The following is a 13,587-nucleotide window of genomic DNA, read 5'->3' as shown; positions in this document are numbered from 1 at the left end:
GGCCTCGCTGACTGTGGTCTGCCGGCCCCCCTGCCATGTCCGGCCCCTTGCCAGCTCCCTGGCCCCCTGCCCTGCCCCTCTGGCCCCTTCCCCCTCAAGCTGCCATTAATCCCTGTACTTAGCTGTCCCCCCAATATCTATCCAGCCCCCCACATCCCTTTAGCCCCATCTGCACCCCTCTGTCTACCCCTCCATCCCATGCCCCACCCCCAGCTGTCGGTGCGGCTGGCTCTGGGCTCTAGCATCCCTTGACGTACGGCCGCAAATCCTTCCCCCTGCAGTGGTTCCTCCACGCGACCCTGCAGAGAAGAGCAGAGAGTGAGTCAGGGGGAGAAGGGGCCAGCGGGCCGGTGCCCTGGCCGTGCCCGTGGCCAGCTGGACGTGGTGCATCTGGCCCTGGTGGAGAGGGTAGGCGTGGCAGAGAGGGTCGGGTGGCGTGGGACCCTACACTCTATCAGTGTCAGGGGGCCTGGGAGGTGATTGGGGTCTAGTGGTCAGAGGGGGACAGAGCTGGGACCCAGGACTCCTAGGTTCTCTCCCCAGCTCTGAGAGAGGAGTGGGGTCTAGTGGTTAGAGCGGGGTGCTGGGAGCCAGGACTCCTGGGTTCTTTCCCTGGCTCTGGGAGGGGAGTGGGGTCTAGTGGTCAGAGCAGGGGGGTGCTGAGACCCAAGACTCCTGAGTTCTTTCCCTGGCTACAAGAGAGGAATGGGGTCTAGTGGTTAGAGTGGGGGGGCTGGGAGCCAGGACTCCTAGGTTCTCTCCCCAGCTCTGAGAGGGGAGGGGAGTCTAGTGGTTAGAGCAGGGGAACCAGGACTCCTGGGTTCTACGCCCAGCTCTCTCCACTTGCTGCTTCCCTTCTGGGACCACCTGGGCCATTTCCCATCCCTCCCCTACACTTCCTCCTCCCCCGGTACCAGTGAAACTTACCAGGGCGTGAGGCCACGCGCCCGCTGTGCGATGAGCTTAGCGCATTTGATGTCGTCCGTGATATTGTTATCCAGGAGCTCGGGGGGGCAGAGAGAGGGGTGGGGTGAGCCGGGGGCATGGGGAGGGTGTGGGGACAGAGGGAGGTGGGGGGGGGGTAGATCCGTGGGTGGGTGGATGGATGGACATGAGGTGTGAGGCCTGGACACACACGGATGGAGGGGAGGGTGGGTGGATGGATGGTGGAGGGGCCAGAGGGGAGGACGGACGGCTGGATGGATGGAGAGCGAGAGGTGGAGGGGGGTGGCACGGCCGTGTCGGCCTCTTACTGCTGCAGTGGATGCGGCAGCCGTGGCTGGCCCCCGGCGTCCGCCCGTTGTAGCACCAGTACTTGCTGTTGATCTGGAAGATCCCGTAGTCCGAGCTGCCGTCCTTGTTGCGGTTGATGGCCCCGGTGTTGTAACTGCTCTCGTGCTTTGCCAGGCAGACCCCTGCGTGCGGAGAGAGGCAGGGTGAGGGTGGGGGGGAGACCCTTCCTGGCCAGGCCCCTGGGGGCTCGATCCACAACCCGCCGCTCAGCGGCTGCCTAACCCTGGAGGTGCCTAACTCCCCTGGGCCCCCTGCCCTTCCATCCGCCTCCCCAGCTCTATACTGGGCCAGGCACACGGACGCCAGGGGCAGCCTTGTGCCTAGTGGTTAGAGCACGCGGACGGCGGGTTGGAAATCTAGGGTCCTTCCTCGCCCCCCACACCTGCCGCGGAAAAGGGATTTCGAATGGGTGTGGGAGGGAGAACGCCCTGGCCGCTGGGCCACACCGTATAGCAGAGGGGGCCCCCAGGGCAGGGGGACTGCACCCTGGGTCCCCCCTAAGAGCTGGCTGGGAGCGAGTGTCGGCCCTTTAATTCTTTGCGAGGAGCTGGGCGTGGGAGCCCTGGGGGGAGCTGGCCCCGGGAGCGGTGGGTAGATGGGGGCAGCTACTCACAATCAGCCACCCGTTCTCCTGACGAAGCCCTCCAGCCCGTGCTGCCGGAGGATCCGCACCAGCTGGCACCGGGGAATGATGATGCCCTGGCAGCCGGGGGGCGTCACGGCCAGCAGGACGAGGAGAAGCGGGAGCCCGAGGAGCTTCATGGCGGCCGAGCCTGCGTCTGGCTGGGTGTCGGAGCAGCCCCCGTTTTATCCCAGCTCTGGGGCAGGGAGCCCAGGCCCCCGCCCAGCACACCCAGCTGGGAACGGATCCAGGGGCAGCCGCCCAGGCGTGTCTGTTCCCAGCCGCCGCCTCTCGCATGGTAATTCAGGTTGCGTCAGGGACTTCTGGTTAAAGCCGCCTGTTCCCAAGGCCTCTGAAATCCACCAGCTTCGGCGGCGCCCTTTGAAATGTGGTGCCCCTCAGGAGGGTGTGGAGGAGGGCTAGTGACCCTGATTTGGGAGCATTTGAGCCTCGGATGCCGGAGATAGCGCCTGCCCCAAAAGAGCCGCTTTTCAAAAAGTTTCTATGCGTGTTGTTTTTTGCTCAGAGCGAGAGAAAGCGAATGACTGACGTGCTGCGGATCAGAGTGACCTTGGTGTGTTGAGTTTTAGCCAACGGAGTGTGTGGCACCCACAAAATCTTCGGGGGACCCATACCGAGAACGGTATTAAAGAAAACGTCGCCTTGTTCTTTAACACTGCGGCTGCGCCCAGGCCGGAAACAAGCTAGTGGGTTTCCACACGCGCTAGAAGCCGAATCCTTACTTGGCTTGCTTTAAATTTGGTGCGGCTCACGGGGATGCAGGACAGTATTGGGGATCCAAATCTGGGGTCATTGGACCCAGGGGTTCCTGAGTGACAGCCTCCTCTCCACCCTAAAACCAGTTTCCATCTGCTGCCGGGTGCTGTTGAACTGAGAGGGCGTAATGACCGGGTGAATCACAGCCCTCATTGAGTTTGATAGCCGTGAACTCACCCTTCAATTAACTTAAGGATATGTTAAGTGGAAGGCTTTTTGGACCGAGGCCTTGTCTTCACTTCAAACGTAGGTGGATACAGCTACATGGGTGAGAGGTATGAAAAAATCCACTGCCCCCCTGAACGACGTAGTGTAGCTGTGGCTAGGTTGACCACTGTCTGCATCCACTGACTAAGCGACCCCCACGTGGGGCGGTGATTTCATCTTCCATCAGCACAGCCTGCGTCTACAGGGGGCTGCGGTTTGCCAGCGTAGCTCTGGGCGCCAGAGCTGAGTCGTACTGTCCCCGTAGAGCAGCTGACATCGGAGAGCAGATCGGCACCGCGCCGGGGATCTGTTTCTGGGAGCCGCGCTGGTTTTCTCGGGGCATCTGCATGGCAGCAATTGGGGAATTTGGAGGGTTCGCGGCTGACTGGCCAATGCATCCTGGATGACACAGAAACATCACAAGCTCTGACCGGCTGCCGTGTGGCAGAGACAGGTCCGGCCCTTCTCTCAGACATCTCTTGATATTTCGCAATGGGAACCAGCTGTGACCCCTCTGCTGGCCCCGCCGCAAACTCCACCCTTCGACCGGCTCTCAAGGCGCCACGGCAGCTTTTGGACACTCGAGAAAACGCGCCTTTGAAATTTGTGACCTCAAGACTCAACCCAAGCTCCTCACGGGCCAGGCCGTTGGTCTCCCTGAAATCTGGTCCATTGCCCGAACCTGGGCCACGTAGAGTAGATGTAACCCACACACCTGCTGGGTGTGGTGCTCTGTCCCATCTAGTGGCCACTTTGAGAGAGAGATCAAATGAGTCTGCTCCACTGCCTTCGCTAACGGCCAGTTAGCTCATGGGTAGAGGCTCATGCACTAAGCTCCAGCGGTCCCCAGTTCGATCCTGCCCACCGATGACCAGGGTCTGTTGGCGTTACATAGACGCCTCAAGGTTCTTGAACACTACTGTCAACGGTGCTGCCGCAGGATCTGCCGAATCAAGCAGGACAATCAATGTACCAACCAAGCCAGAACCTCCATCCTTGATGCGCTGATCATCCCCCGCCAACACCGTTGGGCTGGGCATGTTCTTCGATGGCCAGAAGATTGACTCCTGAAGCCAGTCAAGTTCTCCCAACTGAGCCACGTCCGGCAGACGAAGAACGGGCAAAAAAAAATGCTTCAAAGACACCCTCAGAACCAACCTGAAGAAGTGCAATATTGACCCAAACTTCACAGAAGACCTGAGCCCTCAACCGATCAAAATGGAAAAGGACCTTGTGGGGACAATCCCAGGATTTCAAGATCCAACTGAGACAATCGGAAATGGAGAAATGGGAAAGGAGGAAAGAACATGATGCCGCCCGACTTGACGATCCAGATCCATCCCTTCCATTGGGAGACGTCTGCCCCCATCGGGACAAGATCCATGGATCCCAGCTCAGGCTTTTTAGCCACCTGCAGATCCGCCAGCGATAACCCACTATTGTTTTATGGAAAGTATCATCCTCAAACACTGAGGGATCCCCGCTGACGGGGAACGGTTGTGGAGAGGGGGCCAGGTTGGAGGGGGAACGCAGCTGCATCGGGGCTGGCCCAGGATGCGAATTGCCGGATGCGACATGTGCAACCATCTCCTGTTGACCTGTGAATTTTGTCATGGCTTCGTAGGGATGCTACAGCATATAATGCTGATAAGTTTGAGACTCTAATTACTGTGGAATCTGCTGAAGGGCAAATGGGAGAATATAAATATTCAAATTAGGGTCCTGAATTCAAGGGTGGGGTATGTGAAGACAGGGTGCAAAAGAGCTGGAAATGTGCTCTGGAATTTGGGTACGGCCAGTTTCCCATAGCAAGGTCAACTGGCTTGTGATCTTTGTTTCCCATAAATTGTAGGTGCTGGTGATTGTGCCAATAGCCAGAGCCTAAGAGCTCTCGCTCTGTTTGTATCTCTATGTTTAGGTATTTTAACGAGAAAAGCTAAGAAAAGCCGCTCTCTCTCTCTCTCTCTCTCATTCACTCTCTCTCTGTCAGGTGTGACCAAACCAACAAGATTCAGCTGCCCGAAAGAAGCTGTAGGTAGTAATAAATAGCATAAGGGTAATGAATAATTTGCTACACCACTAATTCCTACCAGCAGCGTGTCTTTCCCTGTTTGACAAGGTAGGAGAGCTGATGGCAAAACCTCAATGTTAGCTCAGAGTCAGGGTTGATTGGGGGTCGGTCGTGCCCTTGTAGAACGGCTGAGTGGAGCATAACGCAAATCTCTGAAATCTGGGAACTGCACAGTTAAGGCTGCCTTTGTCACCTTAACTCTGCCTTCTTTTGGCACAGCCCCAGTATGCCCTGTTAACATACATGCCTTAAGTCTGCCAGCCCCACAGTGGTTGAAATGTTCATGCTCCTCATCTCCTTTTACAACCTGTTTGCATTGCCTGATTGCCAGCTGTTTGGATTTTGTTCAATTCCCTGTTCTGCAAGGGGACAACATACCTCCAAGCAACCTCACTTCTGCATTAGTGTCACCATGTAGACATGACCAGGGTTTGGCAGGGGAGTGGGGGCTAGTGGGTTAAAGCAGGGGCGGGGACTGGGAGCCGGCTCTGTATGACCTTGGGTAAGTCTTTCCCCGGCTCTGTTTCTCCTCCTGTCTCCCCTGCAAAATGGGGAGATGAAATTTTATTTCCTTTTAAAGCCTTTTTGGACCGAAACCCAAATCAGAACTGAGCGGAGGCTCCCTGGATTGTTGGTCCCCACCCCTGCCCTCCCGCCCCGCATCCCTGGTCCATGAGCTGGCAACGGGGAGCCGCCCCGTGCCACCCCCACACCGAGGTGGGGAGAGATTGTCACGGCTCCTTTGGCAAGCAGAAGTGAGCAGGCTGGTCTTCTGCTCTGGATAACCAGCCAGGCCTGCCCAGTCAGATGGAAAAACTGTGATCTTGGAAGGTGAGAAAAAGACGGTTACTCACCTGTAGTAACTGTTGTTCTTCGAGATGTGTTGCTCCAATCCATTCCAGTTAGGTGTGCGCGCCGCGCGTGCACAGCATCTCGGAACTTTTTTCCCTAGCAACCCCGGCGGGCCGGCTGGGCGCCCCCTAGAGTGGCGCCGCTATGGCGCTAAATATATACCCCAGCCGGCCCGTCCGCTCCTCAGTTCCTTCTTGCCGGCTACTCCGACAGTGGGGAAGGAGGGCGGGTCTGGAATGGATTGGAGCAACACATCTCGAAGAACAACAGTTACTACAGGTGAGTAACCGTCTTTTCTTCTTCGAGTGATTGCTCCAATGCATTCCAGTTAGGTGATTCCCAAGCCTTACCTAGGCGGTGGGGTCGGAGTGAGACGTGGCGGAGTGTAATACCGCAGAGCCGAAGGCTGCGTCGTCTCGAGACTGCTGCACCAACGCGTAGTGGGAGGCGAAGGTGTGCACCGAAGACCAGGTGGCCGCTCGACAGATGTCCTGGATTGGGACGTTGGCCAGGAAGGCCAGAGATGAGGCGTGTGCCCTCGTCGAGTGTGCAGTGACACGGCCTGGTGGTACACGAGCCAGCTCGTAGCAGGTCCGGATACACGCAGTGACCCAGGAGGAAATCCGCTGGGAGGATATCGCATCTCCCTTCATGCGGTCAGCCACCGCGACGAACAGCTGGGGCGAACGCCGGAAGGACTTAGTCCGCTCAATGTAGAAGGCGAGCGCCCTACGGACGTCGAGCGTATGTAGCTGCTGTTCCCGAGGCGAGGCATGCGGCTTCGGGAAGAACACCGGAAGGAAGATCTCCTGATTGAGATGGAATGCTGACACCACCTTCGGGAGAAAGGCCGGATGAGGGCGCAGCTGTACCTTGTCCCCATGGAAGATCGTGTATGGCGGAGCAACCGTTAGAGCGCGAAGCTCAGAAACTCGCCTCGCTGAAGTAATGGCAACAAGGAAGGCCGTCTTCCACGAGAGGTAGAGCAGGGAGCACGTGGCCAGAGGCTCGAACGGAGGACCCATTAGCTTGGCCAACACGAGGTTCAAGTCCCAGGTTGGGGCAGGGCGCCGCACTGGCGGGTACAAGCGGTCCAGGCCCTTGAGGAAACGGGAAACCATCTGGTTCGAGAAGATGGACCGACTTTCCACGGAGGGACGAAAGGCGGATACCGCTGCTAGATGAACCCTCAAGGAAGAGACCGCCAGACCTTGCTCTTTAAGGTGCCAGAGGTAGTCCAGGATGGTAGGGACCGGTACCAGGAATGGATTAAGACCTTGGTGATCACACCAGAGTGCAAACCTCTTCCACTTTGCCAGGTAAGTGGAGCGAGTGGAAGGTTTTCTGCTCTCGAGCAGGACCTGTTGAACCGCTGCAGAACAGCCCCTCTCCGCGTGGGTCAGCCACTCAGGTACCAAGCTGTAAGATGGAGGAACTGCAGGTTCGGATGGCGGAGTCTGCCGAAGTCCTGGGTGATGAGGTCCGGCCACAACGACAGGGGGATGGGCTCCCGAACGGAGAGCTCGAGCAGCAAGGTGTACCAATGCTGCCTCGGCCAGGCTGGCGCCACTAGAATGATGTGGGCTCTGTCGCTCCGAAGCTTCAGGAGCACTCGGTGCACGAGCGGGACCGGAGGGAAGGCGTAGAGGAGGCGATCCGTCCAGTGATAAAGGAAGGCGTCCGTCAGGGAGCCTGGCGAGCGACCTTGGAATGAGCAAAACCGGTGGCACTTCCTGTTCTCTTTGGAGGCGAAGAGGTCTACTTGGGGAAACCCCCACCTCCGGAAGATAGTGTGGACGACATCTGGACGGAGAGACCACTCGTGGGAGAGGAACGACCTGCTGAGACGGTCGGCCAGCGTGTTCTGCACTCCCGGAAGAAAGGATGCTTCCAGGTGAATTGAGTGGGTCACGCAGAAGTCCCACAGGAGCATCGCTTCCTTGCAGAGGGGGGAGGAGCGGGCTCCGCCTTGCTTGTTCACGTAGAACATCGCGGCGGTGTTGTCCGTGAATATTGCCACACAACAACCTTGGAGGCGGGCGCAGAAGGTGCGACAGGCCAGGCGGATGGCGCGTAGCTCGCGAACGTTGATGTGCAGTGTGAGCTCCTGGACCGACCACAGGCCCTGCGTGTGGAGATTGCCCAGGTGGGCCCCCCAACCGAGCGCTGAGGCGTCCGTGGTCAAAGTAGCGGACGGCCGAGGAGGGTGAAATGGGACTCCCGCACACACGACGTCCGGGTCGAGCCACCAGCGGAGGGACTCGAGGGTCGTCCTGGTGACCGTGACCACCATGTCGATGGGGTCTCGATGGGGGCGGTACACCGACGCGAGCCAAGACTGGAACGGGCGGAGGTGGAGCCGCGCGTATGCTGTGACATACGTGCACGAAGCCATATGGCCCAGGAGGCGGAGGCAGGAGCGGACCGTCGTGGTTGGGAAGGCGACGAGGTCCCGGATGATGGAGACCATCGTCTGGTGCCGAGCGCGAGGGAGGCAGGCTCTGGCCGTCGTGGAGTCGAGGATCGCTCCGATGAACTCCACCCGCTGCGTCGGAATCAAAGTGGACTTCTCTGTGTTGATGAGAAGACCGAGCCGCTGAAAGAGAGACAGGATCTCTGCCATGTTGCCCATCACAAGTTGTCGGGACTGGCCTCGAACCAGCCAGTCGTCGAGATACGGATAAACGTGTATCTGACGACGTCGGAGGGCTGCGGCGACCACCGCCATGCACTTGGTAAACACCCTCGGGGCGGTGGACAGTCCGAACGGTAACACCGTGAACTGGTAGTGGGTGTCGTTGAGCACAAACCGAAGGTAACGACGATGTGGAGGATAGATCGCGACATGGAAGTAGGCGTCCTTCATGTCGAGGGCGGCAAACCAGTCTCCCGGATCCAGAGAGGGAATGATGGTCCCCAGAGTGACCATGCGAAACTTGGGCTTGAGCAGGTATTTGTTTAGCTCGCGAAGGTCCAGAATAGGACGTAGCCCGCCTTTCGCCTTGGGGATGAGAAAATAACGGGAGTAGAATCCCCTGCCCCGTCTGTCCTGAGGCACTGCTTCTATGGCACCCACGCTCAACAGAGTCTGGACCTCCCGTAAGAGGACTTGCTCGTGAGAGGGGTCCCTGAAGAGGGACAGGGATGGTGGGTGGGAAGGCGGGGGCGAAGCAAAATGCAGGCGGTATCCCGACTGGACTGTGTGAAGCACCCAGTTGTCTGATGTTAAGCGGGACCACGCCGAAAAGAAATGGGAAAGGCGGTTGCAAAACAGAGGGGAAGGATCCGGTAGGGAGAGTGATGGGCCGTCCTCGAGCGTCCCATCAAAAGGCCTGTTTGGCCCCCTGAGGGGTCTTCGAAGCGGCCTGGCCCTGGTTGCGGCGGTTGCCGGATGGACGACGGCGATTTTGGGCCGGACGTCGGCTGTTGTAAGGGCGATACCGGGACTGGAAAGCCGGTCTGGAGGGCTGCGGACGGAATGGCCTACGCTGCGTCGCTGGCGTATGCATGCCTAATGTCCGTATCGCGATACGACCGTCCTTTAAAGACTGGATCCTAGAATCCGTCTTCTCAGAGAACAGCCCTTTAGTGTCAAAGGGAAGGTCCTGCAACGTATATTGGACCTCCGGCGGCAGGGTAGAAGACTGCAGCCAGGCGATACGCCGCATCGTGACTCCTGAGGCCAAGGTCCTCGCCCCGGAGTCCGCAGCGTCGAGGGCGGCTGAGATGGAGGATCTAGATGACCTCCTTCCCTCCTCCAGCATGGCCGTGAACTCCTGTCGGGAGGCTGACGGCAGGAGCTCGGTAAACTTCGCCAGGGACGTCAGGATGTCGAAGACGTACCTGGCGAGGAGTACCATCTGGTTGGCAATCCTCATTTGCAGGCCTCCTGCAGAATAGACCTTCCGGCCTAGCAGGTCCATTCGTTTCGCGTCCTTCGATTTGGGCGCCGAAGCCGGTTGACCGTGCCGCTCCCTGTCATTAACCGACTGGACTACCAAGGAGTCCGGGGTCGGATGCATATACAGGTATTCATACCCCGTGGGAGGGACAGAGTACTTTCGCTCAACCCCACGGGCTGTAGGGGGCACGGACGCTGGCGTCTGCCAGATAGTGGTGGCGTTCTTCTGCACCGTCCGGACAAACGGAAGTGCAACTCGCACCGGCGTGTCCGCCTCGACCACGTTCGTGATAGGGTCCTCGTCCTCGCGTACCTCCTCTATGGGCAAGGCCATTGCCGTCGCCACACGACGAAGGAGGTCCTGGTGAGCTCTCACGTCAATGGGTGGAGGCTCCTTAGTTACTGCACCGGCCACCGCCTCATCAGGCGAGGACGAGGAGGACAACCCTTGGACGACCGTCTCCGAAGAGGGGCCTGCCACCTGTCCGTCGGAGGGTGCGGGCTGCACATGGCCTTGGGATTCGGACGCTACAGCATCCGCTGCCGGAGGCGAAGGGGCCGGTCTGGATACCGTCGCCTCTGGGACTCTGCGCTCTGACGCGGGGGGCCTTGGTGGAAAAGGCACCCCCTGGGCCTCGTACTGGGCCCATGGAACCCAAAAGCCCCACGGTTGTGCCCCTTGAGGATGGTGCTGTGGGGTGGGCGGCAAGAGTCCGTATCCGTCCGCGCCAGAAGCGACCGACTTGGGTCGAGAAGGCCATGGCGGTGCCGAAGCGCTCGCAGAGTGTGGTGCCGAATGGGGCCGACCTTCCCCGGGAGGCAAAGAAGTGCGAGGTTGCTCCGGCCGGTACCGGGACGGCGACCGGGAGTGCCGTCCGCCGCGGTGCCGGGAGCTCGACCGGTGCCGGGAGCTCGACCGGTGCCGGGAGCTTGACCTTGTTTGAGAACGACGGTGCCACGAACGTCTGCGCGAGTCGCGGTGCCGGGAATGGTGCCGGGACGGCGATCTTTGATGGCGCCGACGCGATGGCGACCTGGATCTCGTGCGGCGTCGGGAGTACGACCGGTACCGCGATGACGAGCGGTACCGGGACTGCGACCGGCGTTGTGATGGCGATCGGTACCGCGATGGCGAGCGGTGCCGAGATCGCGAGCGTCTGGATGGAGATCTGCCGCGGGACCGGGACCGGGACCGGGAGCGTCGTCCATGCGGCCTGTCCAGGGACGGTGGCCGGGTCATTCTCGCCGGCTTCCCCGCCGACACAACAGCCCACACCGGCGGTGCCGGGGGCCGGAGGCCTGGTGCCTCTATGAGCTTGATGAGCTCTCGCGCGGAGGCGAATGTCTCCGGCGTTGACGGCAGCCGGGGCTCGACCTCGGACGGTACCGGGGAGCGTGGCGGCGCCGGACTCGACGGCCCTTGCGGCGCCGGAGTCAAGGGTCCTGTGCGCGGCTTGTGTACGGGCACCGCAGGAGCTGCCAGGCGCGCCGCTGCTTGCGCCGAGGCCTCAGCGCTAGCATGCGCTATTGCCTTCGCCAGTCTCTGCTTTCCTGTAGGCGACAGCGAGCGGTGCCGCGACTTCTTAGCTGCTTTCTGCGTCGGCGGCGCCGCGGAGGTGGAGCAGCCCGGTGCCGCCGGTGCGCTTTGCACCGAGTCAGTTCGCGGTGCCGGCGCGGACGGTGCCGGTGGTCGAAGCGAGGCTTCCATTAGGATCTGCTTCAGGCGGATGTCCCGCTCCTTCCGGGTCCGCGGTTTAAAAGTTAAGCAGATCGAACACTTGTCCGTTCTATGCCCTTCGCCCAAGCAACGGAGACAGGCGTCGTGCGGGTCTCCGATGGGCATCGGCTTCTGGCACGCCGCGCAGGGCTTAAAGCCCGGTGCCTTGGGCATGAGCCCGCACCGGGTCAGGTAAAAGGGGAAATCCCCCCCTTTCACCTTATCTACACTAACTAACTATCCAAAACTGTAACTACTAAACTAACTATATACAAGAGAGATGTAAACGCTAGGGATTGTGGAGAACGAAGAGCCCTCCACAGTTCCAACTGGCCGTCATGGGCGGTAAGAAGGAACTGAGGAGCGGACGGGCCGGCTGGGGTATATATTTAGCGCCATAGCGGCGCCACTCTAGGGGGCGCCCAGCCGGCCCGCCGGGGTTGCTAGGGAAAAAAGTTCCGAGATGCTGTGCACGCGCGGCGCGCACACCTAACTGGAATGCATTGGAGCAATCACTCGAAGAAGAAGTCCCCTGCCCTCTTCCTCCATCACCCGTGTGGCGCAGCCGCCATTCGTTCCAAGAAGAAAGGAGCTGATCTGGTAAAGGGTGGTGCCCAGATGCCCCAATTGTCCCAGCAGATGCCAGAGGAGAACAAAAAACCCACCATGGTCCCTGCCTCACTGACATGGAGCGAGCCAGAGCTGAGCACGGGCCCACTGGCCAGGCCTTTTTCTGAACCGTCTCAAAGCTCCCAGCCCATCTCTGATTCAAAGGAGAGTGTTGGGGGGAAAACCCAGAATGCATCTGGCTCACTGTGCATCTGAGAGTCGGAGTGGGGGACCTTCCTGACCCTGCAGGCCAAGCCCTGAAGCATGAGACTGGATTGGAAAAGGCTTCCTAGATTCAAAGGTTCCCTAGGCCAGAGGGGACCCCCATGCCTACCCCGCCCACGCCAGATTGTAGCACATGCCGCAGCATCAACACCAAAGCCTGCCTTTTGGAGAAACAGCTCATTTCACCGCCGCCACGGCCGCTGGGAACCAGGGCGGTCGGCCAATCTGGCCTCCACAGCCCAGAACCCTGCCCCCAAATAATTCCCTGGGCAGATCTTTCAGGAAAACTTCCCAGGATGGCAGGAAAATGGTCCAGGCTGGAGAAGCCGCTCCCCTCTTGGGCAATTGTTTGGTGGTTAATTCCCTCGGGGGCGGGGGGGTTGGAAAATGTCCCCCCTAAGTCCCTGGCTGAATTTATCCCACTTCACGTTCTTTTCCAGTTTGCCCAAGGAGGCAGGGCGAGTGTCCCTCCCCACCTCCCACCACAAGGAGGCGCAACGCTGGGCCGGCATGGGAATCGGCTGTAACATTTGTACGAATCACGTGCGTGCCTCAGTTTCCCCCCCCGCCCCCTGTGGGCTGCACTGCCACCTAGTGGGGTGGGAGAGGGCGGTCGACTCCCTGCAGAAGCCCAGAGATGGAGGTGGGATGGGCCCCGGGGTGTCTCAGGGTCCAGGTCAATGAGTCTCTCCCTCCCAATCTCTGTGCATGGTAGTTTGGAGCATTTCACAGAGCTCTGCGCTCACGCCGGGTCAGGGAGGTGAATCTAGGAACAGCTTCCCTTAGCTTGGGACAAACATCCTGTTAATGACCCCAAACTCCCGCTGAAACCCATCAGCCGCTCCTCCTCCCCTCGGCTCCCGTCCCCAAGGGCCGCGGCTGCTAACGACGCCCAGAGCAGCAGGGAACCGTTACCGGTAACTAAGACGCTGGGGATGGATCATAGCGGGAACCAGGGGGGTAGCCCAGGGGAGGCCTTGCTGCCTTCCCCGTCTCTGTCTGCTCCCGCGAGCCCCACGCCTGGTGCTTGAGCTCCCCCCGCGCTCTTAGCTCAACACGCCTTGGCCAAAAGTCCTTGGGACAAACCAAACCGAACCCCAAGACAGACCCGTCCCTCGCAGACCCGACAAAGTCACTACACCAAGGCTGGCAGGAGGCTGTTTAGTCACCAAGAAGGAGGTGGGGGGGGGACATGTGAGATTGTGTCCAAGTGGGAATTTTGGGAATGGTTTTTGTAGGCTGTCCATGCGTGCCTCAGTTTCCCCCCTTTTGTGCGTTGCTGCCCAGTGTGTCTGTGGGAGGGGACAGGGTTG

At 59.7% G+C, this 13,587-nt stretch overlaps 1 protein-coding gene across 1 annotated transcript; it reads right to left on the bottom strand.

The window, feature by feature from the left end:
- Positions 1 to 191: 191 nt before the first annotated feature.
- Positions 192 to 3,698, bottom strand: LOC123349887 (lysozyme C-like). The gene is given in 5 exon segments (XM_044988156.1): positions 192 to 299; positions 928 to 1,006; positions 1,254 to 1,415; positions 1,907 to 1,925; positions 1,927 to 3,698. Coding segments are annotated over 5 exon segments (450 nt in total). The 5' UTR covers positions 2,056 to 3,698; the 3' UTR covers positions 192 to 238.
- Between the last annotated feature and the right edge of the window lie 9,889 nt (positions 3,699 to 13,587).

This window comes from Mauremys mutica, chromosome 15, assembly GCF_020497125.1.
Source record: "Mauremys mutica isolate MM-2020 ecotype Southern chromosome 15, ASM2049712v1, whole genome shotgun sequence".
NCBI lineage: Eukaryota > Metazoa > Chordata > Testudines > Geoemydidae > Mauremys > Mauremys mutica.
This window is presented reverse-complemented; position numbering and strand designations above follow the sequence as displayed.